This window comes from Leguminivora glycinivorella, chromosome 6 (genome assembly GCF_023078275.1).
Source record: "Leguminivora glycinivorella isolate SPB_JAAS2020 chromosome 6, LegGlyc_1.1, whole genome shotgun sequence".
NCBI classification, from domain to species: Eukaryota; Metazoa; Arthropoda; class Insecta; order Lepidoptera; family Tortricidae; genus Leguminivora; species Leguminivora glycinivorella.
Window position 1 is genome coordinate 25998042 of NC_062976.1, and position 22159 is coordinate 26020200.

Below are 22159 nucleotides of genomic sequence, written 5' to 3' on the forward strand. Positions count from 1 at the left end.
TTAACTAGATTTATCGAAAAAAAATTGTCCATTAAGAACAACTCAGTTAAAAGATATTGCGGAAAAATCTTTAAAATCCAGGTTCCGCTCTCGACTGTTTCCTCCTTCAAAACTGAATCAATCGGAACGAAATTTGAGAATCTGAATAACAATGAAATAATCTGTGTCGGACCGTTTAGTTTTTTTTTGGCTAATTGTTACCAATCTTGAGTATCACACATTTTTTTGCGCCATAATGAAAAAGGCCGTTATTGGAAATTTTTGAATGGCTCTAGCGTCTTTAAAAATAAAATACCAAAAAAATCAAAACGGCCCGACACAGATAAAAATAATAATAATCTGTGTTGAAAAAATCATTGCTCTATCTTCAAAAACCAGGGAGGAAATAGTCGAGAGCGTTTTTATGGAGAATTGACCCCTCCTGTATCATCTTAAGTGGTGAACGATCGAGAATTCAAAGTCCAGTCAAACCGCAAGAAATTCTGCGGTGGGAATTTTTGTAACTTTTTCCTTATATACAATAAACAAGTCAATAGTATCGCATGATTCAAAGTTCAACAGATTCAACTGAGTTTCTTTTGTTTCAGCAAAAAAAGGCTATTCGGAAAACTGCGTTATTTAATATGTCCTGTAAGTGTCCACACCTAACTATAAAGGATACCGGAGTTTTAATGTTATCTTTATTCCGAAAAAAAATTAGGGGGTAACTTACTAGTGAAAATGTTTATCAGGCGGATATTAGTAAGGGTATGATAATGTCTAAATTACCTTCCGAGCTTTATTTAGGCTAATCTGTTTGTTATTTATTAATTATAGTAAACGGAATGTCTGTAAGTATAATGACCTGTCTTCTCTGATTATCGCTTACTTCCTTTTAGGTTTATCTATCTTTATTATTTATCCACTTTTAGTACGTGTTGTAAAGCCAAGACTTGATTATTGTATTTGTTGTATTTTATTGATATCGCAACTTGCTTAGTCCCAAATAGTCGGCACGCCGCGTTTAGATATTTTTAATATTTACGTAACTCGACTACGAGTAAATTAAATAAGTTGTATATTAGTTAGCATTATTTAAAGACCTGGATAAGATAATTCAAGATAAAGTAATAACACTAATAACCACCCAAATCGTGATATTGATAACACTTCTTCAGTTGGCAACGTGCAATGTGCGTCAGTTGCAATCAATAATGCAAACTTTAACCTTCAGTTTTATATCGCTATCGCAAATTGAATTTTTACAATAATATGAAGTGTTAATTAAATTGTTGCGATGCATAGCCCGGCGTCTATGATAGCGTCAACGTTGTGTCAAAGAAGACTGGTACTTAGTGTTACTTATACCGGTTAGTGCTACCGGTTATAAACATCAAAATTACCCGTGTGCATTCTCAGTTATGGTTTATCAGAACTATCTCTATTATAATCAATCATCTTAGAAAATATCACATTTTTTAAGTGACACTCCATGACGCTGCATTGCAATTATTTCCAAAAAAAAGTCTGTGTTTTGGCGCCGTTTCACATGAATACTAGGATAGAGAGAAACCTTTTAGATGTCAATAAGTGACGATAATCAACCTATCAAGACAACACATAATTTTTGAACTGATTGTCGCACTAGTTTCAACACAGTAATGTCAGTAATGCATAAGAGTCTGTTCGGAAAGAGAAGAGTCGTGGAAGTCCAATCTCCATACATTTCACGACCCTTCTCTTTCCGAAAAGACTAAGTAGGAAAATGACAGCTATACCATAGCTTGCAATCATGTACCCATTTCTAAGCACAAGTATCATTGAGAGTGATATATGAAGTCCCCATTAAAAAGCTCTCAAGCGGCGGAACCCGACAACCTTGTTGACCTGTCATAACGTTGATGGAAATATGTACTGGTACTTACACTTCGTTTTCGTCTATAAACATTGCTGTCTGCTTTGACCTGTAACAAAAAATATTAATATTATTAAAGTTCATTATTTAGGATTTTAAGACTATTTAATATAAAAATAATTTATTCACTCGCAAAAAATTGTATGGCTCTGAAGTATCGGAAGTTAAAAAAATATAATGAGGCTAAAACCTATTAAGTTTGACATTTTGTGTTATAGCCGTTAATTAACTTGAAAGGTGAGTCATACAATAAATGCATGGGTGCATCAAAACCATTCAATTTTACACTATTAAACGTAATAAGTATATATTTATAGCCTAAATACAAGGAAAAAAAATATTTCGCCGTATATGTTAAGTATTATGGCGGATGTATAAACAACTCGTCATCACGCTCTGACATTAAACTATCTGAACAATATTTTTAACGACTAAGAGTACCTAATCCAAGGCGCTTAGACTTTTAAATGATTAAATTTTAACAGGTGTGTAAAATATTTGAAACCTGATTATAATTCGCAGTAGGAAAAATTATGCATATTAATTTACGTGCTAGAATTGCTAGAATGTCATTTCAAAGCAGAGGTAAAAGGTTCTTACACACTTGTTCAACATTCGCACGCGATGTTTACCATCCTTTATCAACCTTGGCTGACCTGAACCGAAGATTAACAAGCAGTTCTATTTGTATTCAATTACATAACAGATCACAACATCGGCATAAACGCGGCGAACAGGAAGCTTGTTATTGGAAAACTCTAATTGGATTGTCAGCGTTTATTTTTTGAGAAATTACAGATGTAGTTTTATTCAACGATGACTTATTCATGCGAAATAGATACAGAAATGTCGCACAAAAAAGAAATAATTGAATACAGACTAGATAGACAAACTAGAATATATCAATTTATTGAACTTCTTCTGTGTCTGCGAAAACAATTCCTGTTTGTTTAATCTTTAAATCGACTTTTGAAGCTACGGTCTGAACTTGAAAAACCGGTTGGTCTGATAACAGTATTTCGTGGTTTTTGATTATGCATTTTCCAGCAGAAGTATTAGTCATATCTCTTGAGTCCAGATGTTGTTTAAATGTTTTAGTCATCATTTATATTCTACATTGGCCGAACTGCTGTGAATCTGTTAAAATTGCAAATTCGGTCATTGCCTCACAGTGTAACCGGTTACTCTATTATATTAGTTTTAAAATAGTTTCTATGAAAAACGGTAAACCACACCCGAGGCGCGCCTCCTCCTATATTTAGATGGCAACGTTGACAGCTGACGGTGACCATCGCTATAACTTGTGTCATCCATGACATCCAGATTTGTCAAATCTAACCTTTGAATGTCATGACAATAGGAGTCAATGCTTTTGTAAAATTGCAGTTGCACATTATAATGACATTGCTTAATAACTGGATCACATGTCACTGACGAAACGAAAACATCATATCGATTGTGTTTTCATCTGTTTTCATGTATCTACACATGGAAAATGGAACACCGAAATGTTGATACCGAGATTTGATGAAAAAGACCATCAATCAGCACCATTATACACTATGCGTCAACTGGTGAGTAAGCAAACAGTAGACATCTTTGGCTGAAGGAAACGAACCAATATTCTGAACTACATCAGAAAACAAACGAAACTGTAGACTAAGCATGTCCATATGCCAAAAACACCCAATATATTACACAAATCATAATAATTTTTTTCAATAAACACGATCATGGAGTTGGTAACATTATAGATAGGATGTTTCAATGTCAAGAGAACCGGGTCAACATCAGACCTGACATTGCCTGATAAGCGGTCCCATCCACACTTGGACAATACATCAACCTTATTGTAATGGGCATAATATCCATCAATGGTAAATGTTTTAGTGCATCTGTTGCGCAAGCCTTATCGCAGTGAATGAGCGAGCTATAAATATGAATGAAGGAAAACTCACTTCATTCTGATTACGGCTTTTCACTGACAAAGTAGCGTTACTGCGCAGTGTAACGATGATTTGTGATACTAGAGAACAAAATGCGAAGTCTATATTAGTACAACAATGTACAATTTTCCATGGGTATTATAACAATGCAAGTAGATTGAAAATATTTATCAAGAAGACCGACCAATACTAGACAACTGGAGGTAGACTGCAATGAGACCGATAAAGATAAATAAATAAATAAATAAATAAATAAATATTATAGGACATTCTTACACAGATTGACTGAGGCCCACGGTAAGCTCAAGAAGGCTTGTGTTGTGGGTACTCAGACAACGATATATATAATATATAAATACTTATATACATAGAAAACATCCATGACTCAGGAACAAATATCTGTGCTCTTCACACAAATAAATGCCCTTACCGGGATTCGAACCCGGGACCGCGGCGCAGCAGGCAGGGTCACTACCGACTGCACCAGACCGGTCGACAAAGATAGTTTAGTAAAATATCAATATGAAGAAGATTGTAACCATTTGGTTGAGAAATAAAGAAAAGACGTGCCTTACAAAATCATCCTTCAATAAATACAAATAAACATCTGCCGACTAGGTACTAAATCAAATCATATTTCTTAGATCATTTTTCTTGTGGTTGAACTCAAAGAGTTCTAGTATAGAAGGACACCAAATACTGGAACAAGAGAGCCCTTGTGACAGTTGTGACCTACTTGCAGCAGGTAGGAAAAAGATTTGAATTTTGAGTTAGCTGGTAAATTTTATTAAAATAAAAAATCCAAATTTGTGTATGAGTCAACTGTGATCAAGGCAGCTAATTGAGACATTTGATACAACATTGAGTCGGAATTGAGACAACCTCCGGACGGTCGTGGTGTTAATTCCATTAAAACTGGCACTAGACGGAACGGACCTCAATTAGGCTTGGAATTTTCCGTGTAAATTAGAAGATTTACCGTAGAACCATATGAATATGTACCCGCTGTGTGCTATGTATACGCTGGCCGTGTGGACTGTGGATATTATCTCATAACAATAACAATGTGAGTTTTAAAGAAAAAATTGTCTCTTCTAGATGCTCCACATCAAAAATACCAATAGTCGTTTGAAAAGTTACTATATTAGGTTTCCCTAATGTTTCAGATCAATAGAACACCATTGTGTTTTGTGTTCCAATTTTTTACGACAATGACGAACAAAGGGTTTTGATAGATGCAATACGATAATATTAAGATAACGAAAGCACAACCTGGTCAACATGGACATCACTCTTACTGAATTTTTAGTAACATTTATGTACAAAAATATGTGAAACATAATGTACAAACAAAATAAAAATATTTATTTCAATAATTATAACATTCAACTTTATTATAATATTAATATGAATACATTTGTAAGTCGTTGTATCAACTCAAAGATACAGTCATTATTTTGATGTATTTTGCATCCGCCCATTGATGATGAGTGATGACATACTATCGTCAAATTTAGATTTTGGCGGTTGACGTCAGGATCAAATCGGCATCGGTCTGTTTTCTACAGACGCTTTCATTCTCATGCATGTTTTGTAACTAGTAAATCGATACCATTACTTTTATAGAAGGTAGTAACTGTAGTAACGTACATTCTTCATTATTTAGGTTGCTCTATCCTGCAATTATCAAGCCAGTTTTGAAATTCCCGCCGGTAAACCTGATGGACAGGTATTCGGGCGGGTATTCGCGCACAGTATCATAGTACGCTATGGTAAAAATCTGTGTAATTTCCTGTTTTCCAATTTGCTTATTATGTATTCTAATTCTTTTTTGTAACTTATTTCTTTTGTGTATTCTGTGTGTATTGTGACAAACAAATAAACGTATATCTATCTATCTATCTATCTATTTGAAGGTTTCTAACTGTCAGTTCCAAACCCGGCTTCGTATGACTAATAACGTTTTCTGTATCAAAACTGTTGTTTTACAAACAACACGAATACACGGAAGTAGTGTAAGATTATAATTTTATTCATCTTCGTATCACAAGTCAAACAGATGAGTAAGCAGGAGGTCAGTGGGACAGAGCTCACTCCATCATAGGCCACGTCTTGTCTTTGGCTAGTCTGTTGCTAAGAGTAAGCCCATTTAGGGCCACTTGCACCAACCACTTAACTCAGGGTTAGTGGGCTGTCATCTGTCAAATTCCATATAAAATGGTGGGTTAACCCTCGGGTTAACCCTCCATTTTATTTGGTGCAAGTGGCCCTTATAATAATAAAAAAAGAGTGTGAACACAGAAAATTTAAAAATGAAAGCAATTAAGGATAACTAAAATCACTTATTCACTCTTGATAATGTAAAACTTTCGCTATGCTATGGGATAGGAGTTAAATTAAATTAGTGCCGAATCCAAAAATATAGAATTCCAAATATACTTACTTCATATTTTATGGATCACTAGTTAACACTAAATTGTTTATTCGCAGGAGATCAGGTGAGCGCACGCGCCGCCAGCACAATACTGGGGAAGGATGCCGCACGTGATCGTGAAGGTCTCATCATAGAGCGAGGTGCAGACGAGAGGAATGGGATTATCACGAGTGGCTAGCGATGTGTGAGCAGGAAGTACAAAGATGGTACCCAATGTTATCGTGAAGATGAAGAAGAGAGGAAATGAGGAGAATATATTATGCAAGTAGCTTACGAGCTGCAAGGTAAGATAGAGATAGTTAACATGAAGTGTCAGGGTGCAAGGAAGGCGTAGTCAAGGTGGAGGTAGAATGTTGATTATTTGAGCAACTAGGTCATCAACTACCTGTTGATTAAAACGTTTTCTGAATGGAATTCCGCACCTCAAAAGCGACAGGATTTAGGAACAGTCAAATCAGCCACCTTATACCTTTGTAAATTTATTTTTGATTACGTGTTTTTTAATAATGGAAATAATGTATAGGAAGCCGGACTTGCAAGTGTTGAAACTTGATATGAGTTTCAAACAAACGTTATGCAGTATGCACCAAACATCAGGCGGTAAAACAAAACTTCAGTTAGACATGTTTGCAATTCCTTCAGAACATTCAGAACTGAGTTTGAACTGAAAGCATTCCGAACGAAACGGCGGAACGTTCACTTTCTTTTGTTCATTTCAACTTTTGCAATTCGTATTTGCAAACACAAAGCTCTTTTTAACTTCTGATTAGCAGAAACGTCTGCAATCGATGCCACTAGGCTTAGAATAAATTTAAAAGTGGAAAATGTCTGCCTTGGGTGAGACTTGAACTCACGGCCTCTGGATCGATACTCCAGCGCTCTGCCAACTGAGCTCTGCTGAGTTGTTAGAAAGATGATCAAACTGGTCTACTAGTGTTGCTCAAAAACTTTTCCCTGTAATCATACTTTACTAGTTAAGCGCCCAATGTTATTATTTCAATTTTAAGTAATCACCGAAGAACCCAGGACGGGGTATGAAATGAAAACAAGTAAGACCACTACTACACAAGTACACACGCTGATGAAAGTCCAAACAGTAAATATAACCATTCATATTTCCAAACATGTGCCAGGATTCCAAAACACTGTAAGTAAAGGCAACAACTACTCGCAATCCTGTACTACGCCTATCATTGACAACAAGCCGACAATGCGGCTCAAAGTTCACCAGGCAATTGTAGTGAGGACGCGGACAAGAATGGCCACAGGCACGAAAACATGGACTTTGACCATCACGGGACACTGTCACTGTAACACGAGGTGGACCATTCATGACACAGCACAGAGGTTTTCTAGTACGACCAGTTAAGTAAGACCTGCGATTTTGTATAATGAGGCGTTGGATCTTATTTACTTCAAATAATATTTGATTAGAAGACTACTAGATCATGTTTGGATTAAGGACTAGGTAAATGAACAATTTCGGAAGTGCAAAGGAAAAAGCAAACGCATAAGTTAATGTCTTATGTGTTATGTGTTGTTGTGGCGTAGGCGAGAGGCTGGCAACCTGTCACTGCAATGTCACAGTTTCGTTTTCTTTCAACCCCTTATTTGCCAAGAGTGGCACTGAAGCTTTAGTAGTTTCATGTGTTCTGCCTACCCCTGTATGGGATACAGGCGTGATTGTATGTATGTGTATGTATGTAATGTCTTTGATTTTAAACTGATCTAAATTCTAGGTATGTCGGTTAAATGTAAAGTCTCGAAGCTCAAGAACAATGTCGACTGGTTAGATGTGATCGAAATAAGAAACGAGTGCAAATCACTTGTGAATGGAGCTATGTTGACAATAGTGGTATTACTGGCGTTTAGGTCAGGTTGGGATTACTTTGGACTTTGTTGACGGGCTATTCATCGTTTGTACCGCCGCTCGTGTAGATCTTGAATATCTTGATTGATGAGACAACATAACGTCAAGATTTTTATAATAAGTGTTTGTGCTAACCGAATGTTGTGTAGTTAAGTTGATGCTGGTTTTATGATTCTAAAGATCAACTCGGATCCGGAAGATGATTTACCGGAACAGAATTATAATACGGAATATTCATAGGGACTAATTTAACATTATTATAACCTAACGGCACGTAAATAATTCATGCTTATTGCTTATGAGAGTTATGAGATTAATTAGCTAAAGAAAAAATCGCCAAAGTATTGTTTTGGTTAGCGTGTTTTGAAGATTTCACATCCACTCGATAACAGTCAAGACATGTTAATCTCATAACTCATAAGATTAAGACTATGGACTTTACTATGTTTGGATTCAAAACAAACACGTCGACGCTATCGTTCAGTTCTCTCGCCGCTTCAGTGAGGAACAATAAAATAAACAAAAGGATTATAACAGTAGTTCATCCACCGGTGAGTAACAGAGTCAATACACTCCTTTGTCTCCAGTAACTTGCAGTAATACAACTATTTAATACATAGCGTAGTGCTGTAACAATGCTTTAGACAAATGTGTCATAGGGAGAACTTTGTTAATAAATGACAAAACGTACAGTTACCAAATAAACTGACCAGAAAGACTAGGAAAGGGGCTCGCAAATATCTAAACACTGGCACCAAGTCCAGTACCTGTTTCTAGAAGTCCGTATTCTTGAAGTCACAATGCTTAGAACTATTCTATGTCACGGCTGGGTGAAATTTGAAATGACATTGCGGTGGTCTGAAATTAAGATATTGAAGAGGACAAGATGTTTCTAGATTTCTTTGTGTCGAACAAAACTTGGAACTGTGTCACGGGGTAAACTTGATACTAGTCACATTGCACAATCAAATATATTGGATTGGAGCAGTCAGAAAGCAAAAGTATAAAGTATAGTCGGGTATAGTTTCGAATTTGTTTGGTGGCAACCGTATAATGACATGCACGTGACGTGAGTACTATATCCTGATTGTATATAAAATTTTATGAATTGCTCTTCATTCTCAAATCGACAAAAGATTTGGAAGTGATGTTTAATGGACTCGGATCGGAGAATTGTCGCTGCGTCACAGTGAAACCATAAAATAAACTTCTAACTAGTCTTTTGTCTCAAGTAACCATGTTCCAATTCAGTAAGTGCGGTAACAATGCGGCATGGCAGTGGAACTAAATGTAACTGTGTCACCAACAACTGCAGATGCACATTATTCAGATGAAGTTTATAATGAAATGACAATAAAATATTCTATGCATGGACGAAGATTGCGTTTTACATCATAGTACTAAGTTGCTCCATATGATCGCTTGGATATGTGTCATATGTGAATCTTTAGAACCTTACCATCCAAGACCCAGAAGGACAAAATAATTGTGGGCGTTGCTTTCCGAATTAAAGTTAAGTCTATTACGCGGTAATCAGATTTTTTATGCCAAATATATTTTAATACTTTCCAAAAATACACGAAAGAAGAGAAAAGACAAACAAGTCAAAGGTCAAGAAGTTAAAACAAAAGCCTGATAAGCCATTCAAAGACGGCGCGGTTCAATTAACCTCACTGCCCTCACTGGTGTGATTTGTTTCAATTGCATTGTATTTATGATAGATTGTTGAGGCGTTATGTAAGCTAAGCACGAAACTAGAACCTCATTACCGGCGGTCCTGTGGCTTGGAGCTGTAAACTGCCTCAGATAATGAGGCACTCAACCCTACGCAGCTACGGTCGTTTTATTGTCAAGGATACAAAAACGGCTTGTTTTTTCGGAGCATTTCAGGTCAGTAACAGACTGAATGTGTTTTTTAAAACATAACCCTAACAATGTCTTGAAATCCTCATTATTTGCGGTCCTGTGGCTGAGCAATAAACCTGCCTCAGATAATGAGGCCACACGCTCAACCCTCCGGTCGTTTCAATGTCAAGGGCGCTTCCGAGCGACTTGCACGGTTACCATTACCACACTGATACGGATAAACACATTTTATACATAGTTTATCCGTATCAGTGTGGTAAAATTGTAAGTTTTGGCAGAGTAATAAAGTAGCTATTCTTACTATCAGTTTTCAGAAATATTACAACCTTCACCGTAAATTATCAGTAGGCCCAGCACATGATTGCCGCGAGAGTATGTCGCCGCGAGATAGATGACACGTCTTCTTCTAACTGTATTAATGACATAAGGACGGGTAATCTATCTCGCGGTAATCATTGTGCTAACCCTGCAGTCATTATTTTCAACTAATTTTGACCATGTACCACGTCGCCTGCTTGGCTACATTTACTAGGTACTGTTCAACAAAATATTAGCATTTTACTGAAAAATTTGGTCCATAAACATTCCCTTGCCAAATCCACTTTAGAGATAAGATGGAATAAATGTACTACCAGCAAACACTTGACCAACTTTAGGCTTATGTCTTTGCAATAAGGTTTACGAAATGTTAGTGGATGGTATAAACAGATGACCGTGATATTGAATCGTTTTGTTTTATTATCTGTAGCAGATGGAGAGTAAATATAAATATGGCGATTGACTTCCGTCGATCCGATCTGATCCGTGCAATATACGGAGTAAATACACAAGTTATAAATGAATTTTGCTTGCCATTCAATAAATACATATTTAGGTAGAATATTTCATAACCAGATATTGTACATTTTATTTCCATGCCGAGTCTGCGTAGTTAAATTAAACAGGGATTTCTAAAAACAATTACAATATGTAATTATAAGTATGTTACAGCCAGCCAAATTTAATGGACATGTACGACTCAACCAATTGTAACCCTAGGACACTGTAGAACTATGTCATAGTGACGTAATAAATCAGATTGTAAGAAATCTCTTACTGCTCGTCATTTTGACATGGTTGTAGAGTGGCCTAGGGTTCCAATTGGTTGATTGTGTATCGTTGTAACAAACATGACAAGAACCTAGGTTGACCCAAGATCTGCTCTCGATCCAGAATGGAACTGTAGTTTTTTGGGAGGCAGATAATGAGATAAGACAACAGTGAACTGAACACTGAACAGAGATAGGTTGTTTTCGACAGTGTTCTCAGCAACACCATTATCTGGGTGCAGAGGCTAATTAGGCTTTATCGTTGTCTAAGCGCCTGTGCCGATAACCTGTGGGTTATCGAACACTGGTCTTATATGCATGTCTTTCCAGGTTCTTTCGAGAACATACATACAAGTGAGCTTTCAGAAGAGCCTTCGGATTTTACATAGAGCGTGTCAGACTACAACTGAATCTGTAAGATATTACCTGAAAAAAAAACCGAATCCCCTTTGAAATTCCATAAGCTGAAAGTGTAAAGTTATTTCAAATGTTAAACAATGGGCCTTTGAATAAGTCGGTTAAAAAGTTGCTAGGTGGTTTTCTGGAGATCAAAATGTAGGTAATTGTTTCTGGAGGTAAGGTGGTGGAATGTTTTTCCTGTATCCTGCCTGAACTTCAGAAAGCGGAACATGTATTCCTCGGTTTCAAGCCTTTTCGTTATATTATTATATTTATTACGAAAAAAATGGGTGTATGCATAACTGCACAAAAGAGAAATAATATTATAAGTAAATTTCTTTAAACAGATGTTAATGATAGTGGTTATTAAAACGGACAAGTGCAGTTCAATGATCGCTGAGCAAAACAGTTGGGATACGCGCGAATGGACTAACACGAAATGTTGCCCAAGAATAATGTGATGGCGTGTATCATAAAAACAACCTTGCGACAGTTTTGACTAATAAAAAAGAATGCATTGCCAAAACATGCAAAATTGTCAAAGTATCGGTAACGGTATTATTATAACTCATTTCACAATAGATAAGTATTTACAGACGGTTCTTGCAAATCAGTATTGCTTGTTTTTTTCCACACTAAAGGAAGAAGTTAAAAACAAGAAATTTAGCAAATATGACCGAGACAGTCAATTTAGCCTGAAAAGGACCAACTTAATGCTTACATTCCAAAATCACGCAATTCTAAGGTAGGTAAATAATCAACATCTTAAGATTAAAGTTCCTCAAGGGCATACTCCACAACAACAAAATATTGACATAGGCGATAACTCCGTAAGTGCCCGGAAGGTGTAATATCACAGCTATTTGTATTGATCAGTATCTTTCGTACCTGTTTATGTCGGAATTTTCGTGACTTCTTGATATGTCGGAAAATTTTTGTTTCTCATAAATTCTATTGGGGGAGCATTCCTAAAAGTGTCGGCTAAGTGCCGATGCCGATGTTTGGTATATCTTTGGATAACTTAGCTTTAAATTGCACGGTGCGTATTTACGCATTTCTGTAAGTTTTTAAAGTCACGTTCGCGCCAAAACAGACTTTCGTGGAATGCCTCTTTGGATATTTTGTCAAAGTTAAAGACTCCGTAAAATTCTGACAAAATGAGAATGATAATTATACAAAAATTTTCTTTCGTAATTCGGGTATTTCTCTCAGTGTTTTTACGGTCTCCGTCTCCACAAGGAATATCAAATAGCCCGACAACGAAAAAAGGCACCTGAATTACTGAGACTGTCTTATTACAGTTGGGTCGTCCAATTTGTTGGGCCGTAAGGAGCTATATGCTTCAGACTTTGATTTAACACAAGTGTGTTCTTATTACAATGATACCCCCAACAAAGGAAATCAAGGTAATCCTTGAAAAAGTGATGTTACTGTTACAATAAATGCAACAATAAAAGTTATGAATAATGCAACCAAATAAATTGCCGTCATTACTTCGTAATCTCACAATTTTAAGGACCATCACGAATTTTCGTGAACATTGCTTATTTATATTAAAATTTCTAAGTATTAATAATTTCTGTAAAAACAACTCCTTAATAGTGTTAGGTTTCACGTAAAATACTTATAACAAGACAGTACGCAACATGTATGACATTCTGACATTTTCTGACACTGAGGGCACTCAAGAGTCTCAAGACTTTTTTTTAACCTTAGCGTCATTGATATGTTATATAATAAAATTAATAAATCTAAGTAATAAATGTAGTGAAAATGATCGTTTGTTCGTCGCTCGGTCAACTTCATTAATGGAAGTGAAAAGGTGGTAGAAAATTGATTAGATTTGGCTATCAAGAATATCAGGAAGCCCAAAAAATTTGAAAGTAATTTTCTTGATCCACTTAGAACTTATAATAGAAGATATGTATTCGGATTAGATTTCAGTTCAGTTCAGTTCAGACTTAAATAATTGTGCTAAAGATCGTGATAGTAAAAAATACCTGCTTACATCCTGTGGAGTTTTCATTTACAGATTAGCTACAAAAAGGATTACTATTTTTTGTACTAAGTAAAAAGAGCAACACCCTTAATTAACCATAGCTAAGAGCTGACATCGTTGCCAATGGTACCAAATTCAAGGAATACAATTTTCATTTGATTAAAGTAGGTGGATTTGGTTATTTAGAATTAAATATAATAAAGGACAGGGTCTTAGTTCTACTGTTCCTTTCAATATCCCATCCGGTGGATTGTTTATTTGAACAGAAATTAAAAGGCTGGACTCCTTTCAATAGGCCGCAGAGTATCATTGAGAATTGAGAACTCCCCAAGTGATGATATGATCAAGAACCTTTGAACTATGTGAGAGGAATTTAACATCATATTTATAATTTTGTCATTTATTTCTTTATTTTCACCTAGCGGTTCGCCGGCAACTGTTTGTAAATGCGTGGCAAAGCGTTTAACATGAACACGCGAATACGCACAGTCGTAAACATGTACACACATTGTCTCCTTATCGTAAAGACGTTAGGAGGAGCGATGTATACATAATCTTGAACGTGACTGTTTCCTAATTCGCCAGCCGTTGTGAGTTGTGAAGTTATTGACCGGACCGTGACGCAACACTCATGACGAATAGCCGAATGTAAACAAAAACTTAACGAATGAACTACGATATCCGGGTTTCTGGGAATATCTCAATAGGTTAATATTTTCTAATGACAAAATTTGCAGTGAACAGCATAATTAATAAGACAGAACAAACAAGTATAAAAAGGTAAACACTTCGCTTCCTTAGCAGATATGTTCAGAATCTGGGGGTAAGTCTCCTAATGAACGTACGTAACATTTAAACATAATCTTTATCTAAAATTATTCCTTAAACCGATTTAAGTATTTAAACCATTTTGTAATGAGGATACAACCAACCTTAATCAACCTTCATCGGATTCAGAATATTGAAAATGTTACGAATCGCTGTTTGTTGAAGAAAATGACAAAAGGGTACACAATTTTTTCTTCGCAGAGTTTAACACCAGGTTATGGTAAGTCAATTAAGTGGTCAAGTTATGGTACCCAGACGAGAAGCGGTCTTATTTCTTCAAAGCAATTTGCAGATAACCGGGACAGCGAAAAATTATTTATATTTTTAAAGTGAAATGAAGTAAGTAGGTCACGCATAAATAGTTTTTTTGCTGATGTCGTTGTATTGTTGTAGTATTTCGTTGCGAAACTTGACGCGTACACAAAAGTGAGACAAAACTTGAATTATCTTTGACTCCATTATGTTTCATATCAAACACGTACCAAAAAAGGTAAAGACGCAACAAACGCAATCGTCTGTCAGTCAGGTATCCAAGTTAAACTTTGTACCGCTCACGTGGTCAGCGATGGGCACTTGTTTTAAAACAAAAGACTCACCTAAACAATTTCCAATAAGCTTACAATTAAAACTATCACTATGGTATCACAGCCACTGTTTTGGGGGCAAGATGGTTTAATTTTGGTGAACACGCCACGCGTCTGGTCGGGGCGGCGTGCGTTCGGAAACTGAGCGGTGCCGGGCGAGAGTTCTCATTGTTTATGGAGCGTAGGAGTTTAATGCTGCTCACGCTAACCAGTTAACCCTGACCTGGAGATCTCTGAGAACATTCATGATGCTCTCCACACAAGTATACTGGATTATGAACTCCGTGCTGCGAAGCTATTGGAAGAGCGTGAATAACACGAGACAATCAGTCTGCTACAAAAGGCGTAAGTCACCAACAAGATCATACATATCGGTCCTTTTGGTTTTGGTTTCTAGATCCGGCGGTGTCTGTACCACGTCTAGGGCTACCACGTCAGCGATAAATAAACTGGCTTCTCCCGCGGCTTCATTGACAGTACAAGTGCATTTTTTGTTGACAGCCCTACCTTGAGCATTGGAGCAGAAATAGCTGTACAAGTAGATGCAGTTAATGGATCGTTACATCGTTAGCGCTTATTATAAAGGAATAGAATTCAAACACTATATTTTTAGTTGCCCGAAACTGGGAGATTGTGGGTCGACTCAAATTCTGGAGTACATGATGTGATTCATCAACTTTGGGATAGGTCACGGAATTGGAAGACACACCTTTATGACGTACAAAGTCAACCGACATTATTGTATGTAAATTACAAAAATAGGTAAATTTCTTGTCTGACTCATTGATTGTTTTATTGTAAATAGATGGTATGGAATTTTCGATATTTTTTAGAAAGACTGTTTGATTTTTAATTGGGAAGATAAGGTTTCCAACTTTCCAATTAAATTTGCTTTTAGAACTGAATCATTAGTATCATAAGTAATTTTAAGGAAATAAACACGATGGATTAAAATAAGTGAACACCGAGAATAAGGTTGGAGATACCCTGGTCAACACGAACAGTTCATTTGTCTAATCCAGAGTACCTATTCTAGAGGCTGCGAGTAAAATTAATACTATGAATAGATAATTTAGATACACATGTGTTAAGTGGATTCCCCAACATTTAGCACAACCAAATACATAATACATTATCGAAATTCAGAATTTCAGATAGCATGCCAAGCGCCACCAGAGAATTTGGCTCAACCTCAAAACTTTTGATTGTTCAGTCGCGTCACCATTGGAGTTATCAGACTAGCCACACAAATAATATATCTGTTAAGGAACATAACTAGTTCTACTACTATTATTTGTTTGAATAAATAAAATAATTATCTGGGGACATCTTCCACATCCACTTATCATATCAACCTATAGCATCAAACTAAGCAAATTAGTAGTTATGGGTGTTGGGTAACTTACATAGAAAACTAACATGACTCAGGAACAAATATCTATTCATCACACAAATAAATGCCCTTACCGGGATTCGAACCCAGGGCCATCGGCTTAGCTTAGCAGGCAGGGTCACTAGCGACTAAGCCAGACCGGCAATCAAAGTGTGTTCACTTCCAGGAGAAATCCTTCTTTTTTAACCCCCGACGCAAAAACGAAGGGGTGTTATAAGTTTGACGTGTCTGTCTGTCTGTTTGTTTGTCTGTCTGTCTGTGTGTGTGTGATTTAGATTTACATTTTTTGTTTGAAAGCTGAGCTAGTCGGGAGTGTTCTTAGCCATGTTTCATGAAAATCGGTCTTACTATGTCGCGGTCGGGGGTTTATTCAAAATTTTAATTTTGTGGTTAGGTTATTCTACTTGTTCCAGTCTTATGCTAATTCTGGACAACTCTCGAGGAGGAGTGCCGCAAATCCCTTAATAATGTATCATTATGATATCTGAGCTTTCGATCAATAAGCTATTACTGAACATCAGCTTACTCGAGACAATGATCTTGCCCTGATAGAATAATACCGAGCAGGGAGCTAAAAATATCTTCCTGTCGTTGGGAAATGAGTCTTAGTGCTTTGGAATAGGGCAACGGTGTTAATGGATGAAGGAAGCACGGTGTCATTCGCAGTCGTGATCAGGCCACAGACTAGACTACATAAATCTAAGTAGACCATTCAAATAAAATGTCATGAATTACAGTTATCTGCTTATCTGGCTTTGTAAATGTTTAACACACAAAATAAACTTTATTTCAGAATTCAGATTTTTGCTAAGGCACAGAAGTACAAATCCTTTTATACATATTTAGAAATTATAGTAGGTAGTTCTATGTATACATTTACAGAGTAAGATCGTAACAAACAAAAATGTTGACATGGGATATTTTAAAAAAAGTTTACTCTAAGTTATAGTTGTAAATAAAGTTAATAGCAAGTGGTTTTAAATCTGGGCACGGAACAAGTCGAAATGTGTTAATTATAAGTTAACAAATCAGCACATCTTGCATCCGACCCCAGAGATATGAGTAGGGTGAGGTTGCCAACAATGAGCCACCAAAAATTTAAATCTTAATAAGTCAGTCATAATAGGTCCAAATTAAATTTTTTTTATTCAGTGCATTTGTTATTTATCTAAATTTTCATCATTATTTTTTAATAAAACTGAATAGAAGTCGAGATATTTTAGTTTTTTTAAAAGATGAACAATGGCTCATTGTGTACAATCTCTGGTACAGACTGAACCGGTACTATGTATTCAATGAACCGGCCTAGTACACAATGAACCTACCATTATATAATTGCATAGTTTTTGATAAATAATTGCAAAATATACAAACTGATTTAGGTAAATATGGGGCAATTTAATAAATACAACATTTACAATGTCAAAAATGCTTATTTATTTAAACTAAGAGTAGTTTACTAATGTAATCGTCACAATATTCTTCGTTATATGAAAAATAAAGTCTTGCACTTCAAAAACTTAAATAATATATGTATTATCATATATTTTTGTACTATATAGTAACGTTATATTAGATATATTTATATTAACTCTTAAACATGGCAAAAGTTGTACAAAATAGACCTTCCAAAGGCTAACTAGAGAATTACCTAGAGAACCTCCTGGTTCATTGAGTACTCTAGCCTTGTGGTTCAATGTGTGCTAGATATACATTTTCACTTTTTAAATTCGGTAAAAAATAAACGGCACAAGAAAGCCGCATCAGTGAATGTCAAAAAGATAGAGAAATAGTCACTCCGCACAACTGATTAATTAGATAAATCAAACATAACTACATTCTGAGAAAATAAAAAAACTAAATACTTATTTTTTTTTGTTTTCTTGTCCAAAATCACAAAATACTTCACTACACGTGCAATTTCAACGCGGACCGGCCGCCGACTGGGGAGCGAGCGGGGGAACCTTAGCGGCGCGTGCCTATGTTCGCAGTGCAGTTTGGCAACGTCGCATTTTCGAATAAAACCGTTGGTTCCTTGTGTACCACTGGTTCTCTGTTGCCCACCTTACCCTACACGCCCACATTGCCCCACTCGATGAATGACAGCAACACGTTGGGAACAATGGGAACATGACATTCAAGATATTAACATTACCCAGTTATTGCAGATGATCTACTAGCAATATGTCTATGGTTGGGACTCCTACACGTGAGACAATGGAAATGGAACGTGTCTCGGAATGATTGCAAGCGGGGTGACCATGATTTACAGAAAAAATACGCATTTTCTCTTTTCACACTGCAAAAAGGAAAACAAATACGATTAAAGACATCGTCGTTCTGTCATTAGACAAAGTGACGAATTTAAAATGGGTGACGAAAGCAGAAACAAATTGTAGAAATTGACAATAAACGAATGTACCAAGGATGTAGCTCTAAAAATCTTCTCATTAGGATATACCCCTACACGATAAGTGACTTAGGAATTGAAGACCTGACCAACTTGCTATAATCTCCTATTAGCTAATCGGTAAGGCAACCTCCATTGACCGTGCGGTGCCGGCATCAGAAAATAATAGCAACACCACATCTCGGCCCGTGACGTGGGTGTCGTATAATATTAATCGTCGTATTTTTAATTGAATATTAGCAGTTAAGTTTATAAATGCATGCATGTTTCTTAGAAATAAACAGATTAAATTTAATTTTTTTATAAGGCGACTAAGGCCTGATTTAGACGGGGTGCGAACTCGCATGCGATTTTAGATACATTTCTGAATGTTAAGGTTACAAACAACTCAGCGCACCAATCAAATGCGCAATGTAATGAAACTCGTATACGAGTTCTCGTACCGTCTAAATGGGACCTAAGGGTCCCCCCCACATCTAGCGTCTCGCGAGCGTCGCGTCGGGCCACCTGTATGGGCAAAGCCTGACGCCGCGTCCACGCGGCGTCTTTTTTCATACAGTTGGCCCGACGCAACGCTCGCGAGACGCTAGATGTGGGGGGACCCTAAGGGAAAACTGATGGCAGCAGATATGCACATGAGCAAAGTCTCGCCCGTATCTTTAGCGGGGTCCTTGCTCACGACTCTCACGAGACCTGTGCACGCCGCCATCACAAATAAATCCATTGATCTGTTTGCAAGTGATAAGTGTAATGGCTTGTTGTTAAGTGACACAGAGTGGTACTTTTGGCTCGGGTCTACACAATGGTAGGTTTACGTGCCGTTACAGTAACAAAAGACTGAAAACTGCGAATTAGATGAGCTATTGTTCCTATAATAGGGGACGAAGTCCAAAGACAACCGGCCATCGTGTTGTTTAGTTATTTATGCATTTAGAATTGTAATGGTGTTTTACATTTCACAATCATATCATGATTCATGACACAGGTCGATTCGATATCTTTTTTTGATATTCAAGTCCAATAAATGTTTTTTTCAGTGTTGTCAATGTACGTTTGATATTTAAACACAAAATATTTGAAAAGGGGTTTTTGAAATTGCATTTTCAACAATAAGATTCACTATAACGTTGATAAACTTTTTCTGATGATAATAATAATGACCAACAAATTGCGATTAATAATTTCTGAAACCGTATTACTATACGAATGACATTGAATATTCTTGGAATTGTACACATTTAAACGTTTTAGTTGGTCAGACATTAGACGTGGCATGTGGACTAACTTATTCAAAACACCCACCGAAAGTTGAAACACCTTTGGACGTAACATACATGGTTCGATATGATTCATCAAATTGCCTATTCCGAATATTTTATAACTTTACCTTCCACAGTAGCACTAACGCCGTGTCTTGCGTGGGCGACGATCGCGCGACCGTCGCCTTCGCGTCTCATACTTCCATATCGATAAGGTTTGATTTCGTATGCGTCGCATCGCCGTCGCGCGACTATCGCGCGACCGTCGCCCACGCAAGCCACGGCGGCGTAAGTATATATTCCTTATATACATTTTTACCTGCATACCCTACTAAGCCCCAATTGTTTTGTTTTTGAATTTAGAACCCTTCGTACTTCGTAGACTTATTACTAACTTATTGTAAGTTCAAAATAGAGGAGGCTATAAACTTGGACGGCCTTGTACCACGTGGAGGAGACCAGTGCTGCAGTGGAGAAGGAGAGAAAAAGTTATAGGACGGAAGAGGTTGGAAGACTTGGAAGGAGCTATCGTGAAAAGTGGAAGATTCTTATTAGAGTCCTATGTCCTTAATGAGGGACAACAGGATGACATAATTAACATCTTATAAGTGGAAAAGCTGATAAAATTCTTAGCCTAGACAAAAACTACTAAAATGATAGAGACTGAAATTTAAAAGGGCCTTCAGTTTCCGGGTGAAATTGATCATGATCGTAAAATGGACACTGACACGTCAAATTCCCTTTAAAATCCAAAGGAAAGAATGCCCACAATTGATTACCATTTGTTAAAAACTAATAGAAACGTTAAATTCTAATGTTGAGGCCGTGTTGACAGTAATAGTATACCCGCATGAAGTGATGACTGATGAATGAGTGAATCAATTTTTGTCCCTCCCTAAGTATTGGAGGATAAACTGGACAAATTCGACCAAGTCAGCGATTCGAACAGGGCCACTTCATTATAGTAAAAGAAGCACTCGTATGTAGTCAAAACTAAAAGTATATGTTTGTAATTAAGAAGAGTAAGTAGTGTAGTCAATGATCTATTTCGCACACATGTATAGGCCTCCGTGGCTCAGTTGATCAGAAATTGGACCAGTGTTTCGAAATTGTAATTTTTTCCTATAATTTAAAAACTAAACAACTAGCTAAGTTTCTCTAGTAGTGTTTACAGAATGCAGAAGTTTGGTGACATTATCGCAGCGGATGGCGCGACCGGAAGGCGACGGTGGGAGCGAAGTCCACACTGGAATAGCACGAGGGTCACTGTGTGATCCTGTAGTGTTATTCTTAACCTTTCATTCATAAGGAACAAGGAACCGTTTGCTGGTAAATTACAAACCAAACAATTTTACGGCTACCGGTAGGGCTAAGATGGACGGCTATCTATCATTTGTCACCATGAGATCACCGTGACACATGATATGATATGACAAGACAAGTGACATAAACACGACCATAATACGGCCACAGGGAGGTCTATTATGTACTATTATATACATTGACAAATTGAAAAGGCTTGGGTTATTTTGTAAATGCATCTGCGGACCACCAAATGCTTTTAGGACAACTTCTAAAATCGCCGTTTTATTTTATCAGCCCATCTTCAAGCAGTTAATTGTTCCCAAATCGGTACTCCACCATCACACTTTTCAATTCACACTTTCGCCGCTGCTGATTTGATGGCAAACTATTGTTTTACAATCTAGCCTAGTTACAATAAACCTACCTAGAAGTCACAATAGGGAAAATTAGTCATTCAAGGAAAGTCAACGTCAAAGCTAGGTCATACGTGCCACGGCACACAGGACTTGGAACTTTACTCTTTAGAACTATCAATCATTTGGGTCGGAGGGTTTATCGTGCATCGCCAGGTCAGGTCCAAATGTGTCTGTTTAATGATTCACAATGACCGATAAGGATTGAGGTGTGAGTACTGACAGCTAGTAACAGTCGGTGGTTCTTATCTCAGTACAGTACAACGGTTAATTACTAGGTAGATATGTATTATGTAACGTGTCTTAGTAGGTATAGACGAGGTATTACTGAAGTGAATTGCAGTTTATACATCTAGCTAGCAGTACCCTCCGTACGTATTCGTACCTAGCTGTATCCAAGAAATACTACTATTACTAACAAAGGAAGTACTAAACTTCGTGTGTCCGTTTTAATGTTCATCACCTACGTTA

The 22159-nt window shown here is 36.9% G+C and overlaps 1 protein-coding gene across 1 annotated transcript in view; it reads right to left on the reverse strand.

The window, feature by feature from the left end:
* The window catches only part of LOC125227247 (long-chain-fatty-acid--CoA ligase 4), a 60024-nt gene extending 44966 nt beyond the window's left edge, over positions 1-15058 (reverse strand). Inside the window, exons 1-2 of the mRNA XM_048131510.1 lie at positions 14921-15058; positions 1905-1943 (exon numbers count right to left, since the gene is read on the reverse strand). Coding sequence (XP_047987467.1) covers positions 1905-1927 — 23 coding nt within the window. The 5' untranslated portion in view covers positions 1928-1943; positions 14921-15058. The remainder of the gene's footprint in view (positions 1-1904; positions 1944-14920) is intronic.
* Positions 15059-22159: the final 7101 nt, after the last annotated feature.